Source organism: Lagopus leucura, unplaced genomic scaffold (genome assembly GCF_019238085.1).
Source record: "Lagopus leucura isolate 7727_CA_CO unplaced genomic scaffold, USGS_WTPT01 Super-Scaffold_100002, whole genome shotgun sequence".
NCBI classification, from domain to species: domain Eukaryota; kingdom Metazoa; phylum Chordata; class Aves; order Galliformes; family Phasianidae; genus Lagopus; species Lagopus leucura.
The window spans coordinates 71,937,509-71,960,687 of NW_024962263.1; the positions used below are offsets into that span (position 1 = coordinate 71,937,509).

A 23,179-nucleotide genomic window follows, 5' to 3' on the forward strand; every position below is an offset into this window, starting at 1 on the left:
CTTCACCTATTACTTTTTTATCTATTTGTCACTGAAGTAACAAATGCAGAAGATTTAAATGTTACTGTTAGTTACAGTAAACATGTATTGGTGCTACCTGTTTTGCGACTTCCATGGTAGAGACCAGGGATAAACTGCATCAAAGCTTCTTATACAGCTTCAGCATCAGAAACTTTGCACAGCCAGTCACTTCTTTAGCGTTATTATCCTTGTGATTCTACCTTGGGCTTGTATGCAAGGCTTTTGCTCCTGTGCTCTTTGCTTTTGACCTTGTGTTCTGCGCCCTGCAATACAACATAAGATAGTATGTTCTGTCATTTCAATTGCAAAAGTAATTGTTAATAACTTCAGAGTAATTGTATCTCTATTCCTTAGTGTTCTACTTACTGTAGGGAAAATGTACGAGTCATTTTAAACCGAGAATTCTGTGATTCTTCTAATCAAGCTACCTTTTTAAGTCTTGTTGTTTGCTTTGTGTCCCCTTCTGTGATATGGTTGTTTCAATTTTGTCTCCCGTGATGATCTTGAATCATTTACTTAAGAAAAGCCTCCATACATCTGGTTTACATGAAGAAATACTGTTCAGCCCAAAGTCTGCTTTTTTATTGCCTTTTCTCAATGGGATGTCATAAAAGATGACCTGAAAAAATACCATGTTCTCTGAGGAAAAAAGAGCTCTGTAGATAAGTGCTTTTGAAAAAAGTTTTATTGGAAGTTCTGATGCAAACAGCTCTAATGGAAGAAGTCTGATTTGCAATTGAACATAATTGCTGCACTGTGCCTGAAAGCTAAATGCCTCTTGTCAGAAGGCGGATAGTGCAATACGTAGGTCTTGGATCCCTGGTGTTGATAATGATGTGATTTTACTATTATCCCAAGATATGTTTGAAGGCAAAGAATAGGAATATGTGCAGATTGACTAGAGTAGCTTTGAAAAAAAGAGAAGCGTATTTATACCATAGAATGGCCAGAGTTGAAAGGGACCACAATGATCATTTGGTTTCAACTCCCCTTCCATGGGCAAGGTCGCAAACGCCAGAACAGGCTGTCCAAAGCCACATCCAGCCTGGCCTTGAATGCCTCCAGGGATTCACACAGGGATCCAGGCGTCCACAACCTCCTTGGGCAACCTGTTCCAGAATGTCACCACCCTCTGAGTGAAAAACTTCCTCCTAATATCTAACCTAAATCTCCCCTGTCTCAGATTAAAACCATTCCGCATTGTCCTATCAGTATAACCCCTCCTAAACAGCCATTCCCCTTCCTTTTTATAAGCTCCCTTCAAGTACTGCAAGGCCACAGTAAGGTGTCCCTGGAGCCTTCTCTTCTCCAAGCTAAACAATCCCAGTTCCCTCAACCTTTCCTCACAGAGAGGTGCTCCAGCCCTCTTCTGGACCTGCTCCAACAGCTCCACATCCTTCCTGTACTGGGGGCCCCAGACCTGGACACAGTATTCCTGATGGAGCCTCACAAGAGCAGAGTAGAGGGGGACGATCACCTCCCTGTCCTTGCTGGCCACCCCTCTTTTAATGCAGCCCAGAACACAGTTGGCCTTCCAGGCTGCAAACACACTGCTGGCTCATGTCCAGCTTCTCGTCTACCAGGACCCCCAAGTCCTTCTCTGCAGGGCTGCTCTCAAGGAGATCTTTTACCAGTCTGTATAAATACCTGGGATTGCTCTGGCCCAAGGGCAACACTTCGCACTTGGTCTTGTTGAGCCTCATTAAGTTCACATGCCTGTCTAGGTCCCTTGGACTTCCCTTCCCTCCAGTGCATCAACTGCACCACATAGCTTGGTGTCATCTGCAAACTTGCTGAAGGTGCGCTCAATTCTGTTGTCTGTATCATTGATAAAGATGTTGACGAGCACTGGTCCCAAGACTGAGCCTTGAGGAACACTGCTTGTGACCAGCCTCCATCCCGACATAGAACATAAGAATATAAGTATACTGCTTTTTATTTGCTCCTTTTTGTTATGCTCTTTATGCTTGTTTTAACTTGTGTAAATGTGTACTGCTATCATTTGTAATGAAAAAGGTAGTCCTTTCATACAAAGAGTGTTTCTCTGTGACTTTGCTGGCCCCTGTCTGAATAGGATTCTTTCCTTTATTTCCTCCTGATCCAAAATGTTGTATTACTGGCCTCAATATGCCAGTCAACTGTGGGATGTGTAAAGAAATGGAAAGCTCAGAAAATACATACGCAGAATGGAGTTTTTGCAGTAAAACTGATCTGCAGGTTATGTTACTGGAACAAGCCTGTATTTGTGCTTTATTGTGCACTGGAACAAATAGGCTTAACCCATACATTAGCATATCTAAGGTATTTATGGTTTGCTACACAATGTGAAACACTGGCATAATTACAGCAGTTAGCTTGATAACAGAGGGAATCAGGGAGGGAAATCACGTTTGTGTTGTAGCCCTCTTTAATAGGCAGCTGGCTTAAGAAAGAAATCCTAAGGACTAATTTTCTAATGATCTTTGGGAAGAAAAAGCAAAGTTAATTTAGTTGATGCTTGAGCTTGATCATTGAATCAGATGGTAATACAGCTTACTAGATATCTCCATTAAAGTTACTTGTGGCTCTTTCAAAGCTGTTCAGATTTGACTTTTTAATAGGAAGTTCTGGTCTGTTGTGTTGGCTATGACCTTAGTCATTAGTCATTCCTCTTTTTTTTAATTTTTTCTGTGAGGTCATAATCCTAAAGTCTTATTGAGGCACCTTTGAGCTTTCAATAAACAATGAAACATGGAGGCTGATCCTCCTACTTGTTAGAGTCTATCAAGGAGATTATTGGTATTTGAAGAGTTGATTAGTATATATGTAGTAAGACCCTTATTACCTCAGATTCTTAATCCTTATTATAATAACAAAAGTTATTATAATTTTTTTTTTTTAAGAGAGGAAGAAAGGAATGTTGTAATCATCCTTAGACTAATGGTGAGACAACATATGTTTCTCTGCTAACCCTCTCCATTCTTCTGAGTTTGGATACAAGTAGGTACAAAATGCTGTAGACAAGGGATACTGTCCTATTCCAGAACAGAATGTTTGTGGCAATACACATTTTAGGAAGGGAGAATGAGGGGCCAAATCATTTGTAAGTACAGAAAGCCAGAGGACAAAGTTTATTAGTAAACTAAGAAAAAAGTTATTTTCAAAACTCGAGAGTGGGAAACATCTTGAAAGGAAGAAACATCTTGGAAGTAGGTGTACTTCTGAGCATACATGTAGGCAGCTAAGTAGCACATAAGTTTGTTCTTGTGTGGGTACTTAGCCCATACGTATACTCAGCCATTACCAGGTCCTGTATGCGGTGTTACAGCAAAGTAGAATACTCTTCTCATTTCCCATAAGCATTGCTGTTATAGAAAACGTAATGAAATGACAGAAATATAAATTAGAAACATCCTGGATTATATTTCATTTTGCCTGTCTTACCTAGCACTGATTTCTTTTAATTTGATTGATGCAGGTGTTTTGTGCATTAGGTAATGCTCATTTACAGCTTTGTCTTTTCATCAAGCAGTTATTAAGCAGAATTTGATTATCCTGAGTTTTACTTCATTAGATTTTGCATTTATCACCTTTATCATTTCTCTGTGAGCTTCTTTGCCCCTCAAATCAACTATGATGGCAAGACATACAACTTCCAAATAAAACAATTAATAAAAGCCATTTAGTCCACTTTATTGAAATGCTTATCTCCCTATTTCTTTCCACATCCCCTGTATTTTAAGGTAATGGCATATTAGTTCTGATCAGGTCCCTAATTCTTGCATTATGTTTAAGTTTCTGTCTTAATTGGACGTAGATTGATCTAGTCAACTCTGTGACATTTGCATAAAACTCCAATCATCTCAGTGTTTCTATTACAATCTTCAACCACTTTGTGATGAACAGATCCAGTGTCCCTCATAATCTGGAACTGAAACATTAGATCCAGATCCCTGTGTAAGTGAAAGACATTTTTAATGCAGAATTTTTGAATTCAGCCCTGTCTTGTGGATGGTGAGACAACATGGTCCTACCAATGTTGGGCTGACCTGACCTGAAACTGACTTTTAATTCAGTAAGTTTTCTCTTAAGGTGACTTGCTAAGAAAAAGGGAAAACAGATTTTCTTATTCAGATTAATTCAGCTTAATAAGATCACTTCCAGTCCGGTCTTTGCTGGTCCTACAAAGACCCAACACATTTTATTGGAGCTCCCTTTGCCTATGAGCCTGTACCTTTGATGATTCTTGACAAACAGCTTTCAGAATGTGTGGTAAAATGTTGCATCTCTGAGCTATGAATGTGTTTGCAAACAACACACAAAATGTTAAGTTTTGTGTGTTGCAGAAGTGTTTGTTATTCCCAGTGAGTTCAGATGTTTAACTTCCATTTCATGTCTCTTACAGCAGTGTAAAAAAATTCCACTTGATGTTTCCTTAAGCCAGTCCTTTAAAGAGGAGCTAGGGCAGACGCATACATACAATAAGGCAGTTCTAGTGCCTGTCAAAACTGAGTAGGTGAATCTAGGCCTACCTAGAGGAACTATTCTGCTGATGTTAGTACTGGTGCAGTCTCAACTTGGTTAGGTGAGGTTCAGAGGAACAGAGCTGTCACAAAGCACTGTCATTGACTGTACATAGAAACACTCATAGTGCAAAATAAAAATCAGCAAGATAAAGCAGTAATGCATCACAATGCATAGATAAATGTTAATTTAAATGACTGAGAAAGAGAAAACAGGTCATAAACTTCCCATTTTTAATAATACTTTTAATAACGTATTTTTATAACACGGAATATCCTTTTGAAGTGAATGGTAAAGTTTGCACTTCTAATTAAACTACCTTACTTCTTTTTCTTGTGTTATTACTAAACAGAACCTTTTCTTCGTAACCTCAGTATTTTATTAACATTAGTGCTTCTGGGGAGACAGTGATGAAATATAAATTGCTATTCATTTGTCTGTGTATATTTGATTTTTGTTGTTGTTCATGGAGGCTTAGATTTTCCTTTCTTATTTGGGTGAAACCAAATGGTTGTCATAATCTTTATTTTCAGGGTCAATATATCTAGTGAGTGTGGAATTATGAAAGCTAGCAGATGCTACTGTGTCATTAGTGGTTTTCAGCCTTTAAACTATCGATCAGAAATTGCATCTGAGTTCTCCATTCAGAGATAGCATGTAATGCATTATTGAAGGTATTTCTAAGACAGCGGGAAGTGGCAATATCAAAAATAGTGAGAATATAAAATGTCTATTATATAAACCTCCAGATATTTTGCTGTCTACTTTTCATAAAATTAGTTTTTAGAAATCTGTTTTGTACTATGATGTACTAATGATGGTCATTCTGTCAAGGTTTTATCTGTATTTTAAGTGCTTATATCTGTGGTGATTATCTCTGAATGTGGATGTTATTGATCTATAAATCAAACTCAAAAGAGCATTGCTTGTATTGCCATAACAAACCCGTTGGGAAGTGGGCAGGTTTTAATGGATAGGTAAGAGGCCTTTAGGTTCTCCTGTTAATAGCATATCATCTGTATAAACTTAAATAATGTAATCCTTTGCTTTAGGAAATATCACCCTAATAATTAGTATAAATGAGCTTGGTACTACAGTGAGGCCAAATATGAGGAATTCAATCTCATATATTTTTTCAGCAGAGTTTTAGTTGTGGATTATAGAATCATTGAATCATTGAGGTTGGAAAAGACCACTAAGATCATCACCTAGTCCTACCATTGACCAGTCCCACCATGCCTGCTAATCCATGTCCCTCAGTGCCACATCCACGTGTTTCTTGGACATCTCTAGGGACGGTGACTCCACCATTGCTGTGGGCAGCCTGTACCAATGCCTTATTATTGTTTCCAAGAAGAAAATTTTCACAGTAAGCAATCTGAACTCTTCTGGCACTGCTTCAGGCAACTGCTTCTCCTCCAATCACTCTTTCTTGGGGGAGACTGACTCCCCCTACACCACAACCTGCTTTTAGGCAGTTGTAGAGAGTGTAAGGTCTCCCCTGAGCCTCCCCTTTTCCAGACTGAACAATCCCAGTCCCCTCAGCTGCTCCCTTCAGACTTCTGCTCCAGACCCTTCACAGGTTCATTGCTTTTCTCTGGACATGCTCCAGGGCCTCAGTGTCTTCCTTAGAGAAGGGCTCAAAATAGAACGCAATACTTGAGGTGTGGCCTCAACACTGTCAAGTACAGAGGGGTGATCACCTCCCTGCTCCTGCTGACTGTGCTATTTCTGATACAAGCCATGGTGCTTTTGATATTCTTGGCCACCTGGGCACACTTCAGGCTCATGTTCAGACAGCTACCACTCCTAGATGCTTTTCTGCTGTGCAGCTATGCAGCCAAGCTGCCTCAAGCCTGTAGCATTGCATGGGGTTGTTGTGCCCAAAGTGCAGTACCCAGCAGTTAGTTGTTAGTTGTATGAGCTTGTGGAAGCTCATACGGTTGGCCTTAGCCTGTTGATCCACCTATAATGTCTGGCATTTATCTAATTTCTGGTAAAAATATTCTGTCGATGAAAAACATTGTACCACGTGATCATAGTTGTACCCTTTATTATATTTATCCCCTGCCTAACCTTCAATTACTCTTCTGCTTGAAAAGTACTTCAGTGAGCGTGCATTTAACCTTTCTCGTTGCTTTGCTCAACAATGAGTAAAGGTTAACTTGAAAAATGCTATAGATCCCAGCAATTTGACAGTAACACTATTCAGGGTGATGAAGTCTTCCCAAATCTCTAAAAGCTTTCATGACTGTTTTCTCAAAATGTTGAAGATCATCACTTTCTTTAATTAAATTTTTTTTGCTGTCCTTTACTGTTCTCTAAGATGATTGCTCACATTCTATTCAAGACTGACTTATGATCAGTACTTGATAATTTTGTGTAATATCAGGACTACTCCAAGAGTAATGCTTCCTATTTTATTGCGTTGGCCCATGATGTCAGATGCAGATACTGTTGGTATGGCAGTAGAGGATGAACCTTCCCAACAGTATCCCGTTACGTGTTGTTGCCATGTGACAGATGGCAGCAGAGGGGCCGTCTGACAAAATGGCGTATGACACGGAAGAAGTAAAGGTGTGTCATTAAATTACTCCGTGTGGAAAAAATGGCTTCCATTGGTATTCACTGATGCTTGCTGAATGTTGATGGACACCAAACAGTGGATGAGAGCACACTGAGGCCGTGAGTGGAGTGTTTCAGCAGTAGCAACAGTGACAGTGGGTCACCTCCGCTGGTGCAGATGTTGATGAGAATGGTGTGCAGGCTCTCCTCCATTGCTGGCAAAATGCATAGCTTATGGTTGAACAGTTGAAGAATTGTGTTTTGTAGCTGAGAACTTGCTTTGTCAAATGGTGTTATTCTGCTCTTTGTATCTACATCCTATTTATATGTTGTAGTTTCCATGGAAATAAATAGGAGGCATTACTTTCAGACTGACATTTCAGAGGAAATCGGTGTTCATGAAGAAGCTCTAAGACTCAATTCCCCTTCAGAGTCTTTTACCTGCTTGCCACGTGAATCTGCGCTTGGTCTTTTTTGATCTTTTTATTTATTCTCATACTTTTTCTCAGAATGCTCTTGTTGGTGGAAGAAGTAACCAACATTAAGTCCAAAATCTTCTAATACATAATACATTTTTAGTTATAATTTTGTCATTTGTATGGTGACTGGAGAATCCTACAAAAATCTTATTTTTTGGGTAGTGTAGGTTGGTGACATGAACTGTAAAGGATGAATTGGTTGGGATATTTGAACATACACTGAGTAAAAAAGACCATTTATCCTGCAGAATAAGAAAAGACAGTATCTTAGTTTCTTTAAGTACTACCAAAGTAATGAAACCTGCTTTTATTGCAGTGATGTGCAGCAGAAGTCAAAGGGCTCATTTATGTTACTATGTTTCAGTTCACTCATCTTAAAGCATCTTTGATACTCATATAACTCTTATGAAAGAGAAGAAATTGCATAATTGTGTCTTTCAGTGAGTTTACCTCGTAGCTAATATGTCTTCTATAGTCCTACAAAGACTTTAAACATTGATTTGCTTTCTGCTAGAAGTCTGCATTTTCCTCTGTGTGTACTGCTCTCATCTCAATGGGATACCACCTTTCTGTAGCGAAGTTGTGAGCAGTTGCCCTTTCAGTTTCCAAGTGTTCACCTCCACACAATTCCTGGAGTAGCCATTGAATTTCCTTATGGATTTTGGTAATGATCCTGGAATAAATGTTCTTTAGAAATCTGCACGTTGAAGTTCTTTTGTGGAAGACTCTATAAAATAGATACATACCTGTAAGAGGTAACTAGAAACTAAGAGTGGATCATCTCAGAACTGATCTCAGCACTGCAGAGAAGCAGAGTTACTTTTGCATAAATGCTACATTCAGGGATCTCGTGTTATTTCACTGAACCAGGCTGTTGTTACTCACATGAGGTGCTTTGCATGGTAGTGAGGTTGGGAGTTTTCCAGACATCAGAGGCATAGTGGACTTCTCCCATCTGAGCGGTGGGATCGGAGCTGGAAGAGCAGTCTGGGCGGCCGTGACTGTTCCATCCTGCATTTGGGCACATTTCAGCTCGCATAAGGACTGTTGTTTGAAGGCTGCATTCTTGAACTGCTCGAAACTAGATGCAGTGATGTAGAAATGAAATGTATTACAATATATGCTCTGCTGTGGTGGCTGAAGGGAGAACCTTGGTGTCAGAATGCATTTCTAGGAGCAGCAACTCACTAGTCCTGTGTACTAGGTGGAGGAAATCTAGGTTGCTACCACAGCTGTATTTTTTCCTGTGTCATGCCACTTTAATGCCATGTGTTAAATTTATTGCAGTCAAGTTTAATGGGGCAAAGTACTTTATATTAAATAAATAACTTATTTTTAAGCTGCTTTGCATAGATGAAAAGCACCTCGCTTGTGAAATTGTCGAAAGTTGTCTACTTATGCTTTAATGCAAATGAAACCATCTACGCATTTGCTTTAGATTATTTTCTGATTTTCACCTTGTTTTGAAAGTGAGTTCTGGTGCCTGTTGGTAGAAACGTTTAGTCTGTTGATTTCTACTTGTTTGTTTCTGGAGAATGGCATGTAAAACAACAAGAAAATAGTTTCAGTTCTGCAGTATGCTCATCTCTTCAGAATGAAGTAGGTGGCACAGCTGTTTCTAACCTGTCAGTTGAAAATTTTGTCAAAATTTGATTTGTTATAAACTAAAAATAATAGATATTACAGAATTTCATATGGGACCCAGTAACACAAGACATGAAATAACAGAACTGAACAATTTTTAAAATGTAAATGCTTTGACCAGCATGTGCATTTGTAGGCAATAGTACTGCAGCAAGGCACTAATCAGCTAAGTACCATAATCTTCCTTATAGGGTAAATTCTTACTTGACCTCCAGCTATATACAGCACATGCTAACAGCATTAAACTATAACACTCCTCATGCTCTCAATAGCTTGCCATTGGGTCAGCTCTCTGACTTGAATTGCTTTTTCCTATGCTAGATTTTTTTTTTTTTTCCCAGATGCCTTATATTTTGTAATTGCATTTTGGAGGGAGAGAAAAGTCTGTAAGTGTATTTCTAAAGAGGTGTCTCAAAATTAAGAGGCTTCTTATATGATTTTGCTGAACCCAGAAGATTAAATGAAAGACCTAGCCAGAACAGAAATTGATGTATTCTTATGAACCCGAGGCTTCATCCTTCCCAGATGTGCAGTGGCTGATCAAAAGGTAAAGCAGGAAAGAAAGGTGCTGAATGTGTTGTGTGAAAATGATGTAGATCGCTCAGTGTTTTTTGTTCTCTTGGGGATGGTTAGGGAAATATTTTTATTTTTAGCAAAAAAAATGCTCATTGAAGGTACTGAAAAACAGGCTTCAGATATGTGAGAATGTATCTTTAATAACTTACTACATTTTAAGTTGATGTTTTAAATTGGATTGTATTATCTGTGGTTTAGAAATATTTCTCGCAAAGTTAGATTTCTTCTCATAAAGATAACACGTCTGCATGTTATAACATGCATTTTGGATTTTACTTGTATTTTATATTCTTTTAAGCCGGTTTTTTGTAACAGTTCCATATGGTAGTAACTCATTCTTCTACTTCAATATTTATGTGACCTACAATCCTTTCAACACCTCAGGTTTTAAATTCATTTGAATCCTGCCATATGACAGCTGTTAATTGATTCCACCCTTCAGGATGTTATTTCTTTGGTGTCGGTATTAACACAAATCACTAGAATGCATTTTCTGACCAATTATTCTAGAAAGAGATTTAACCCATTGAGCATTGTTTTCATAATTTGCTTTTTTAACAAAAAGGTCTTACAGAAAATAGGTGACACATTTCCTATGAATCTCACTGGAGATCATTAGTAGAATACTAATTTTGAAAATGTTTGAAAGTAGAGTAAGGAAAAATCTCCTGACGTTTTACCTGTTTGTAAAAGGAAAGCATTCTGAGTGTAGCTGAATGAACAGTAAGATGCAAGTACAGTTATTTTATTGCTCTTAAATCACATGATGTAAGGGCTGCTGAAAAACTCAATCATAGTAAAGGAGTACAAACATGTTTCTACTGGTAGTTTCATTTTCCCCCCCATGATGTTCTTGGTGTAATAAACAGCTGTGAAATATCCTTGTTACTTAAATATTTGTCGATTAGCAAGGGATATTTACAATTGCTAGTTTTGTTCTGGGATTCCTCATTTTTTTTCCATTAAAATCCTATTCACAACAAACTGAAATTAGCCCTTCCAAGTTGCAGTGCTGATTTTTGTGCTGAATTACTCGCATAGCAAATTTGTGGTTCTGTGGTAATTGTGCTGTTTTATGTGTCTGTGCAGTCATGTCAAGTTTAAAGCAAAGATGTTATCAACTGTGAATTTCATTATGTTAACGGTGTTGTTACCACAGATTCCCTTTTATCCCTTTGATACCAGCCTGCAGTCAGTGAACTTATGTTTTCTGATAAAATCTAATAGGAATCAACATCTGCAGTGCTACTCTCATGCTTCATAATTTTTATAGTCATCATTGTAAACGTAATTCATTATTGTTTGGAGATACTTTGCTGTAAGGTATTTAGTGGCTCAAAATACGATTGCTATAAAACAGAATTTGTAAGGCATGGCTGAAATGAGAAATGAAGTAATGTCTCAGACGAACATTACTTAATTAATTGCTTAGACATCTGAGTGTTAAGTGCACTTGAGGGCAGCTTGTTTAAAAGTATATTGGTCAGGAAATGTGATAAATACCTTTGTTTTTATCAGAGTAGGCTGTTTAAGTGATTTAACTTGAAAGCTGAAAGAGAAGAGACAGATTAGAAGATCAGCGTAGTTTAAAACTAGACAGTATAGAACAACGGCAGAAAGAGATCTTGGTAGAATAGAAATGGCTTAGAAGTCAGAAAAAGCTGTTTCTTATTAAGCTGAAGCCATAGCTGCTCTTGGAGTGTATGCAGAATAATTTCCCATGCACAGTGTGACACAGCAAAAACAGAACTGGAAATTCATAAGCTGAGAATGAGAAAAGAAGTTGAATCAATACCACCTAGTCTCCTATGAACATTTCCAAAATAGGGAAACATTTTGCAGATTCCTCAGCGGAGCAAAGAAAGTCTGGGGAAATCCTTTCGGAAGAGAACCTGGCAGTGGAAGAACAAATCTGTCCCTGGGAATGGCAGGTGGATCTTAGTTGGGCACAGGGAGTTTTCCTGCACGCTCAGAAGTTTCCATGGCAAGATCAGCAGTGTGCTCAACTCACCTTCTAGCAGCCTGGGAACGTTTTTGTGAGGTGGCATGGCGGTGCGTTATGTGCGCCCTGTCACTGGTCTGAAGTAAGTGCCTGACTGCCTATTGAGTAGAATGCTTGAAGCCATAGAAGTTTGGGACTATTATTATGTGATCACAAGAGCTCTTTTCCTAACAGGAGCAGTCTAGGAATTTAGAGACAAAGCTGAGCTTGCTGTGTTTGATGAGGTCTCTGAGAAGAGGCCTTGTCTCTTGCATGGCTTTTCTAACAATTCCAGCTGTGTCATCCAAAATCCAGGAAGAATACTCTAACTCCAGTGTGGTGCTAAAAGTGCCATTCCTTTATTCCTCACGATGCGCACTGGGCAACCTGACAAACAAGCACACCCTCAGAGTTCTGGCTCTACAATTATACAGTTAAGACATACATATGCAGTACTTTGGCATACATATTCACTATTTTTCAAGGTCCATTGACATGTCCTAATGTTCCTTTGAGCATGCTCGGTGGTATTTAGGGTGGTCAAGTGCCCACCTACTTCTTCCCCTTTTCTCACCATCAGCTTCATCACTGAAACCTTTTACTCACTTTAATTTGTTTTTCCCCAGTTTGGAAGATTTCCATTGCTTATTAGGCCATAGTGAGCCACTTTTTACAAAGTGTATGTGGAACCCGAGGAAAATGTCCTTGGACGTTTAGAGGGAAAAGATAAAAATATTCTATTATGACTCCAGTACTTCTCATGAGGCAAAATCTTTGAGGCAGAAGATAAAAGTATTCTGTTATGTCCCCAGAGCAAAATTATTGAGGAAAAACAAGCCTGTTCACCCACTTAATTGAAATGGAAAGTTTTGGAACTATCACTTATGGATTCCTTTTGCGAAACTGATATATTGGTTCTTAAACTAATGCACTAATCCCTATTGCTAAGTAAACCAGCCTATATCTGTTGGAAGTGTGAGTTTTTACCTACTCTGTGTTATTATTTCATGTGCTAAAAGTAGCACGTTTTGAAAAGAGTTGTGGAAGATTACAATACATGCAAGACAAATATCTTCAGTTTTACATTTCCAGTCAACTCTTCCTCCCTAACTTATAGGGAGACCAAGTTAGTATATTGTTTGCTGAGTAAAAAATAGGTCTTAGAAGTAGCTCATGGTGGCTTGGGCCACTAAGCCCTTACTAATTTTGTGGTTGACCCTAGGTAAGTCCAAGGTGAGTTTAGGAACCCGTATGTTTGGACATATCTTCAGAAGGACATTTTCTTAAAAGTTTTCTTCAGTTCATGTGTGTCTTCTATGGGCCTGAGAACACGTTTAGTAGTCAGAAAGATCTGAGATCTAGTTTTTACTGTGGTTTTGGAATCTGATGCAAAAACTTGCCGTTTCATATTGCCTTTTCCTTGGTACTTTTGAGTATATTTTTTTCACCCAAATGTAAAACAAAGCAGAAGGGTGATTTTCCAATGAAGAATACAAATGAATGTCAAAGATTTTTAGGCTGTTTTGTTTTGTTACTGAAATCAGGGCCATGAAAAAAAGCAGTGTTACATTCTTCTGTGCCATATTTCAAGTACTTATAATGTTGCTGAAGCATGGGGAGGGATTGAATGACTTAAGTGCGTTGTCAGGTTACAGTGAAGCTACTTCCTTTTCTGTAGTGACATTCGTAGTGCAGTGCAAATGAGGTTTCCACTGGCGTAAGGTTAGGAAAGATGTGTTATAAGCCTAAATGTCATGTACAGGTAATAAATGATGATGATAATTAGTGATAAGTTGGAGAAAATGAATTTCAGTTTTTCTATCTGAAAAGTGCGTTTTTATAAACTGTGCCTGAGAAAGAGAGCTGTGTAGGTTTGTAGATTCTAGGTTTTTCTAATCATAATAGAGATTTTGTTTTATTGCTGATTCAAAGGGACAGTGGTCTCAGTGGCCTTGAGGTGCAGTAATTGTTCAGATATGGGGCAGTCCTGCTGACTGCCCGGTGGGTGGTGGGGCCGGGCTGTGCTGGGTGCTGTGGCACCCAGGGCTTCTGCTGCCCACTGTATGCTGGGCTGTCCAGGTGCGTGTGCAGTCAGTGTCCAAGGCGTGGAACGCCTTTGTTGAGGTATCTTAGTGGTAGTTAACAGTGAGAAATGGATTAGACAGAGGCTGGTGAAGGTGAGTGAGAATTAGTGTGATCTAAAAATAACAGCAGATTTTTAATAGCAGTCACTGACCATAAGTTTTTGTGAAGACTGTGCCTCCTGCCACGATTTAATAACACCGTTCCAAATGTACACGTGCACTGCACAGCTGCGTTCACTGCAGGTATTTTTAAAATGAAAAAGAGTGCTAATGGTCTGGGGGGGCCGTGTGAGCAGTAAGGCAATGGCGAGCTGCTGTGCCCTGTGGTGTGGGGGCTGCAGGGCAGCATGAGCCCTCTCTAGCCAGCGAGATTCTGGCCCAGTGGTGCGTGAGTACTGCTAATTTGTTTCTGTTGGATGGGATTGCATCTGCTGGCATTTGATACTGGTAGTTAAGTTGGATCTCTTCAGGAGCGAGTAAATTAATTAGAAGGAAAGTGTGTTGGTCCCAGTCAGCATAGGCTAGGAATTACAGTAGTGACTTTACCTGTTAGGCTGCTCCCTCTGAGGATTGAAGTTGTATTTTCAGAAGGTCCTTTTTCCTCTTTTGGCCCAGTATTGGCTCATGCAGGGCACCTGTATAAGGCTGTTTCTTCCATGAAAGGTTTGGAGTAGATTGAGAGCTCAGCTTATCTTTACATTGCTGTCAGCCACTGCTGTCGTTCTGTATTCATGTCTTGGCAATGAAAGCAAGAAAAGGTAATGACTGCTTGTGGTAAGTGGTTGGAAATCGTTTGTGTAAGAGGTATAAAAACACAGAACTCTGTTGGCCCATCCTCCTCTCATTAACATAGCTCATGCTAGGACAAAAAAGTAAATTTTCTAGAAGTCTTGTAACAGTTCCAAAAAATACATGTTTTTGAGATAGAAGTACACTGGTGTAAGCAGGAGGTGTACAATCAGTGTTTTTACTCATGCAGAAATCCCATCTTTTTCACCCTTAGTCATTCCTCCCATGACATTTAAGTAGCAGTGTTCGCAGAGATTTGTCCTCTACACATTGTTAGGACTGTGTGAAGTAGTCTTGTATGTGTGTGCATGTATATATGACCTCCCAGGTGGAGCCAAACTAATTCTAACTACTCCGTTATTTATACTGCTGTAAGTATACATATGCATATATTTCATCCTGAAAAGCGTGTAGACTTTGTATACTCTAAAGCATACATTAGATTCATCAAACTGGATTGTGTGTAGTGTCTTTATATGTTACACAGTTCACTATGAACTTGATCTTCTAAACCGTGCTTCTGAGGGTGTTTTTATGTCTTCGAGGAACAAATACTTGCAAAAATCTGCAGCTGCAAATATATCAACTCTACACGTAAAGCACACTCACTATCTCCAGCACTTAATATTGAAAGCAGAATATATGCAGATAGAACTTGCACACATATTGTCTCAATCATGCATTGAAATCTATGTGGATGATCCCATATCAACTGAGTGCCATCTACTCCAATTGGGTACGTGTACAGATGAAAGATTTTGTGATTGCATAGAATGGAACTGAGGAGAAGCTAGGCACATTTTCATTACAGGTATGGCAGAAATTTTCAACAGTATCTGTAATTTGCAGTTGAAGTATCTTAATTTCGGAAGTGGTGATTTTTTCATCCACTGAAAACCGATTAACAGAAAGATACACGTCTTCTTAAAACTAAGAAACTTAACTAGAAACTTAAACTAAGTTTCTACCTCTAATCTCTCTTGTTTTAATGAAAACCTATATGTCTTTGCAAGCTCTATGGTGCTGGCAATTATGTTGTCCTACTTGTCTATTTCTGTTGGCTGTTCTGGTTTTAGACTTGGGAAACTCTGTTTATGTCATATGAGAACAATTCAGTTTGACTCCTCAGTAGCAGAAGCCGTAGAGTTTTTTCTTAAATGTGCAGAGGTTATGATTTGTGCTAGTCTTAAACATGACAGTTTATTAAGACAGATAGGACATCTTAACTTCACAATAAGTAAATAGGCATCCAAATGATGCTTATAGTACTTGTCATCCTTCACCTTCAGGAGGAGTTGCACTTTTGCATGATTGAATTAGTTTCCTCATTTTCAGGTGCCTTTATAAGGCCAAAGTTCTTTAATGTTTAGTGGTCTGGACTGGGTCCAAATCTTTCATGCATAGTTTTAAAACCCTGTAAGGTACCTAAGCCAGAATGCCGACTGGCCAGTCATCCACTGCACACTCTCCTCTTCTGCAGTTGTAGTTTTCCTTTGATGAGCTGAGACAGTCTTTCCTTTTTGGCTGTGAGAAGAGTTTTCTGTGCAAGTACGTAGGCAGAGCCTTTTCTGCATGCTTTCCTGGGCACCACGAGGGCCTGCTTTTCCTTCTCCCCTTCACTAAGTTCGAGCCTTTCATTTTTAGGACAGCTGTGGGAACAGCAGGTTGTGTATTTGCTGTTCTTTCTCTAGCCTAGACAGTGGGCAGGATCCCCATATTGCTGCCTGTGATCAGGATCAGTGGACATTTGTGAAGGTTCTTAATTGGAAAGATAGAACAAAATGTAAGTGCAGATGGCTGATAACATGATAATAATGTTTGCTCCAGTTTCCCACAGGTAACTCTTTCAGCTGAATCTGGGGTGCTGAGTCCCAAGCTGGACACATCTGGTAGTAGAATTTTGAACACTCATCATCCTTTTTGGATTAATTCAGGCACAGTTTGAAGTTTCAGTCTGTTTTTTTTATGAATCACTCCTCCTTCTTTAATTAATTCATTCTATTCAAATAGCAAGCAATGCTACATTGAATGGAATTTATGTAATATTTTTTATATATTTAGGACAGATTCCCTGTTAAGATATTGTTTACAACAAAATTGTGTGCTTCGGTCAAATGTTTGTCAGTGTTCAGGAAAGAATATCTGTTGATAATTTTGTTTTGTTTTGTTTTCCTTGTTATCCTCAGAAGTTGCCCATTGCTAGATGCGGTCTGTAGCAGAAAATGATACAAGAGAAGTAGGGATGGGAAGGATTTTTCTGTCAAATCAGGTGGAAGTTTGAGGATCTTTGCTAGACATCTGCTGCCACTGGATCTTCATCCTCCTTTTTTCCCTTGGCACACATCAGAGCTCTGTGGGAAATGAAATGTATATTTTTAAGCAATAATGGAAGCTAAAACATCAAACTAATGTAGTGAGACACACAGCCTTAATTTCTGTCATGACTATACAATCCTATGAAACAAAATTACATGGTCAGATTGTATCACTGGAAAAAAGAGTACAAAAGCTTATAGAATCTTGGTACTTGTAAATCAGTTACAATTGCAAAATAAAGTATTTGTATTCTGTATTTTATGGTGTTGTATAAACATTTCTCCTATAAAGCTGTTTTTTATTTTAGTTATACACCATAAACATGTGGTCTTTATTTTAGTACAGGAATTGTGTGAGCACATTCATGAACAAATGCAATGAATGGATTTTTCCCCATTAGCTGATCTTTGTATCATTTAGTTGGCATTAAATGTATATCTGTGCTACGGGAAATATTAACAAAATTCTTTTTCTTATTTCTTGTCATGATTGTTTAGGAAAAGAAGCCCATCAATATCAAGAGAACAGAACAGAAGATACGACCAGAGGGAAGAGAGAGACGAATATTCACAGTATGCAACATCAGACAGTGCGATGCCCAGGTCACCATCAGATTATTCCGATAGGCGGTCACAGCGTGGCCCTCAGTTATACGAAGAGCCTGAACTGGGTGATTATAGAGATTCCAACAGGAGGAGTCGCAGGCGTTCCAAGGAGTATCCGGTAGAAGAGGAGGATGCACAGAACAGGGAGGAATATGAAAGGCAGAGGAGAGAAGAGGAATATCAGGCACGATACAGAAGTGATCCTAACTTGGCTCGTTATCCAGTCAAGCCACAACCATATGAGGAACAAATGCGCATCCATGCCGAAGTGTCCCGAGCACGTCATGAACGGAGACATAGCGATGTCTCATTGGCAAATACTGAGTTGGAAGATTCCCGGATATCTATGCTGAGGATGGAACGACCCTCAAGGCAAAGATCGGTGTCTGAGCGCAGAGCTGCCATGGAAAATCAGCGTTCATACTCTATGGAAAGAACTCGAGAGGCTCAGGGACCAAGTCCCAATCGTCAGAGGACCACAAATCATAGCCCTCCTACACCTAGGAGGAGTCCAATTCCTCTGGAAAGACCGGACATGAGGCGCTCTGATTCATTAAGGAAACAACACCATTTGGATCCCAATTCTGCTGTGCGGAAAACGAAACGTGAAAAGATGGAGACCATGTTAAGGAATGATTCACTCAGCTCAGACCAGTCTGAATCTGTCAGACCTCCACCACCAAAGCCCCATAAAACAAAAAAGGGAGGTAAAATGCGCCAGGTTTCATTAAGTAGCTCAGAAGAAGAATTGGCATCTACTCCAGAGTACACGAGTTGTGATGATGTGGAGATTGAAAGTGAAAGCGTTAGTGAAAAAGGTAAGATTTCTTATTTTTTACTAGTTTATATATATGGAATGAGGTTCGAGTTCCAGTCCGTTGCGTTTGTTTTACATATTAGAATTGGTTGCAAGCACACATTTACAGCCCTTTGTATATGACTTAAGTTTGTTGTGATGGAGTTGAGTTTTTCTAACTTTTTATTTACATGGAAAAGAACATCCCAGCTACTAGAAGTATTTGGATATATTTAAAGAAAATACTTGCCTATTGAAAGATCTGTTAATTATATCAATACAGTATCAAAAGTTGGGCTGTCTGTAGGGCCATGGTTTCATGTAATACTAATTTCCATTAGTACCAGATTTGTGTACTCCTGAATCACACACGAATGCAAATTTGATCTGGATTAAATGTAGGCACATGACCACATTTCTCTTGTATTAAGTTGTGCATCATTGCTCTAGTTATGCTAGTTTCATGTTGGCTGCTGTAATTTAAAGAGCATCTGATCCTAAAAAAAATATGTGTAATTTTTAAAGAAATTTGAAGTGAGTGAGTTGATTTGTATCAATGGAGGTTCCTTTTTTGCTGTAAGTCTATGGTGCCTTTGGGTTTTAGTGCATTATAGGATTTGTGATATAGGCGTTACTTCCCTGTCAGAAAGAAAATGTGTGATTAATTGAAATGATTTCCTACCAATCCAAAGATAATATGTGATTTAAATATGAAAGCAGTGTGGACCATCAGTTTGAACTGAATCAAGTCAATATTAATTCACTTACCTTCATGTATCCTCTTGATCTAAAATATGACAATTATAACTTGTTTTCACTTGAGAGAAAAGAACCTTTTAGAGTTCATCTGCTATTGTGGTTGGATTAGAAAATTCACTATTTGATATTAAGATTACTATCAAATCAATCCTGTAGTAAAGAAGATTGGAGCTAGTGAATTTACTCTGAATTTTCATGTGTTAATTAGCAGCATCCGTGGTCTGATAAATGTGGTGGAAGATAGGGTAGAATGGAAGGAAATTTGGCCCAGAGTTCAAATAGAGAGTTATATACACTTCATCAAAAAGCGTGATTAAATCCCAACACAGTTTATCTTCCTATTAGAAGGAAAGGTCTGAACTTCAGGTTATTCATAATTTTATTCTTTATAGCAAACTTGAGGAAAGTAGATTCATCTGTGTGGAATAGTAACAGTGTTATTTGATGAAATTGACCACAAAGAAACAGTGTACAAAATAATACAAACAATATATTGAAATATGTACTGAATATGTACGATATACAATATATACAATATACTGAAATATACACTATACAATATATGCAGTATACTGTAACACACCATTCACTGCCTCCCTGTGGCTCTCATCCACTTTTTGGTCTCCATAAAAGTTCAGCAAGTATTGATGAATGTCAGTGGGAGCCTTCTTTCCGCATGGTGGAATTCAATTACACACCTTTGCTTCGTATATGGCTTTAAACTAAAAGAGAGGAAATTGAGGCTAGATGCTAGGAAGAAATTTTGTACTTAGAGAGCAGTGAGGTGCTGGCACAGGCTGCCAAGAGAAGCTGTGGACGCCCCATCCCTGGAGGCGTTCATGGCCAAATTGGACTGGGCCTTGGGCACCCTGAGATGGTGAGTGGCAGCCCTGCCTACAGCAGGGGAGTCAGAACTGTGTGGGCTTTAAGGCCCCTTCCTGCTCAAGTCATTCTGTGGTTCTATGAATAATAAACGCTTCCATGTCAGACCACCCCTCTTCTGCCGTTTGTCACACAGAAACAAAGTGTAACAAAATACTGGTGGGAAGGTTCAACCTCTATTGCCATACCACCAACATCTGGCTCTGATGTCGTGGGCCAGCTTAATGAAAGAGGCATTTCTTTCAGAGCAACCTTCGTATTTGTTTACATAACATACAAAACATATCAATCCCACCATACAAAAATGTTAGATTCTCTATCATCATAAGGGTCTGGCTTAAATTAGAGGTTTCATTTGGATAATTTTGCTTTTTAGTCTTGAAGAAAACGCATCATTATTGATAACAGTTGTTAATGTCATATCTGTACTGATTTTCCAGGCAGTGAATGGAGCTAATTTGAGCATGTATGAATGAAAAAAGTTTTTTTAAAAAAAAAAAAAAAGAGGGAAAAATGCCTTGTTTGTTTGCTGATCTTGAATGACTTACCAAATGCAATTTTCATGTTACGTAGAGCACAGCTCTATCAGCATGGTCTATTGGTGGCCTGTGACTATAAGCAGTATGGAGAACAGTCCTGTTTTTACAGTGGAAAAGAGCAATTGCATGAGCTGGGGAAAAGATCTGGCTGCTTCTGACTTTGCCTGCTTTCTGGCCTTGCTGAAGTGATAGAGGCAGTGCCACGCACGAGCTGACAGCTGGCCCAGCAGTCATAGCTGAACCAAGAGCCAGGCCCAGCTTCAGCTTTGCTCACGGCATCAGACAGCAACCTCAGCCCCATCCATGTGTCTCTCCCACTCCTCATTCTGAAGCAGAAGCACCGGAAAAGTGTTTATGTGAGTGGATTTGGGAAGTTGTGGCTTCTGCTAGATGTGGGAAGGAGAGGTCTGCTAGCCGGAAGATTTTGTAATTGCTGTAGGTAGGCCTGCAAAGTCCTACCTCCTTGTTTTTGTTGTTTTTGTTACCATGTTAAGCAGCCTGCACACACAGTCCATGTAAGTGATTTCTTCCTGAATATCACAAAAAAACCCCACAACCAACACCAAAAAACACATTGGTCTCCCTTGTATTACAATATATTACTCCCTTGTATTACAATATAGTACTTCCTTAACTGATATGATGGCATTTAATTATTTTAAACACCTACTGCTGTAAGAGTGGGCTTCTCCCCCCTAAGATCACTCTGTTTCTGCCCTACTGACCTTCTCAGCCCTGAGGATTTCCCAGTGTCCTTCCCAGCCACACATGCTCTCTTTGGCCAGAGAGAAAGTGCCAACCACAAAACACTTGGCCTTGGAGTTGCAAAGGATGGCAGTGTCAGAATGAGATCTCTGATGTATAGCTCATTAAGAGTTCTTTAAAGGGAGCGAATAATTTCTTCTCCATTTCTTTCTTTATGGAGTGCATATCCTTTCGCAGACCCTCAAATAAATATTAACAACTGTTCAGCTGTGAGGAGCAGTTTGAGCCTGAGCAGCCAGACCAGCTGTTAAGCGAGTTACATCTGAGCTTTTCCAAGGTCCTGACATTGGTTTTGAGAAAGCAGTTTGAGAATTGCAAATTATGCTGGAATGTAGGAGAGAATTATAGTTATAAACCTGTAAGAGGAATACAGTTTTTTCCTTTTTAAGCTTGTCATCTCTAAAAGGAAAAGGATTGATACATATGATGGAGACATAGGAAACGAAGATAGCCATTTCATTTCACAAGTCCACAGAGATCAGCTACTGGGTAAAGAGCTCTGAGAAGATCATCCAGTAATAGTGAATCCCTGAGAGTTGAAGTATTCACAGAATCACAGAATCACAGAATTGTAGGGGTTGGAAGGGACCTCCAGAGATCATTGAGTACAACCCCCTGCCAAAGCAGGTTCCCTACAGCAGGTCGCACAGGTAGGCATCCAGGCAGGTCTTGAACATCTCCAGAGAAGGAGACTCCACCACCTCCCTGGGCAGCCTGTTCCAGTGCTCCATCACCTCACTGTAAAGAAGTTCTTGCGCACATTTGTGCAGAACTTCCTATGCTGCAGTTTCCAGCCGTTTCCCCTTGTCCTGTCTCCACTCACCACTGAAAAGAGTCCGGCCTCGCCATTCTGCCCCCCACACCTTAGATGTTTATAGACCTGGATCAGGTCCCCTCTCAGTCTTCTTTTCTCAAGGCTGAACAGACCCAGTTCACTCAGCCTTTCTTCATAGGAGAGATGCTCCAGGCCCTTCACCATCTTCGTGGCCCTCCGCTGGACTCTTTCCAAGAGATCCCTGTCTTTTTTGTACTGGGGAGCCCAGAACTGGACGCAGTACTCCAGATGAGGCCTCACCAGGGCAGAGTAGAGGGGGAGGATCACCTCCTTTGACCTGCTGGCCACGCTCTTTTTAATGCACCCCAGTAAGCCATTGGCCTTTTTGGCCACAAGGGCACACTGATGGCTCATGGCCAACCTGTCGTCCACCAGGACACCCAGGTCCCTTTCCGCAGAGCTCCCCTCCAGCAGCTCATCCCCCAACCTGTACTGGTGCATGGAATTATTCCTCCCCAGATGCAAGACTCTACACTTGCTTTTGTTAAACCTCATCCGGAGTATTTGGGTCTGATCTCATTTCACTAGTTGTCTTCCTTAAGGAAACTTTTTCCTTAATTTTCAAAAACTTAATCTGGCCTGTGAGATGCCTCTTAGTGCATTGAAAACATATATATATATATACATATATAACTTGACTGTGTTGTGCTCTCTTACAAAATATAAATTTTTATAAGCATATTTTCATTACAGACATTTAAAATGTCCTTACTTCTGGAATAGATTGCATGACCTTCTTGTTTATTGCAAAACTAAATTCAGTCTAAAAGAGTTCAGTTTTTGACAGAGAATGAAGTCTGTTTGGAAGCAATATGCTCTTGTCACGAAGTAAGAAGTGCAGTAGAGCATGCTTTCCGTGTACTGCTGCAAGAACAGTGTATGGCTTACGTAAGCAGAGGTGCCAAACAAGTGGGAAAGTGTCACAGAGCTCTCATGTCTAAAGTCTAAGAGGTAGAGGACCTGGTTTCAATCCTACTTGTGCCAGTTTCTTGCATCTCCAACAGCTTTGAAGTTACGCTGAGCAAAATTAGATCAGAAAG

At 39.6% G+C, this 23,179-nt stretch overlaps 1 protein-coding gene across 36 annotated transcripts in view; it reads left to right on the forward strand.

The window, feature by feature from the left end:
• RIMS2 (regulating synaptic membrane exocytosis 2) overlaps nucleotides 1-23,179 on the forward strand; it is a 437,811-nt gene that overhangs the window by 180,203 nt on the left and 234,429 nt on the right. For all 36 annotated transcript variants that reach the window (XM_042868720.1, XM_042868731.1, XM_042868726.1 and 33 more), the window contains one exon: nucleotides 17,456-18,381. In XM_042868720.1, coding sequence (XP_042724654.1) covers nucleotides 17,456-18,381 — 926 coding nt within the window. The remainder of the gene's footprint in view (nucleotides 1-17,455; nucleotides 18,382-23,179) is intronic.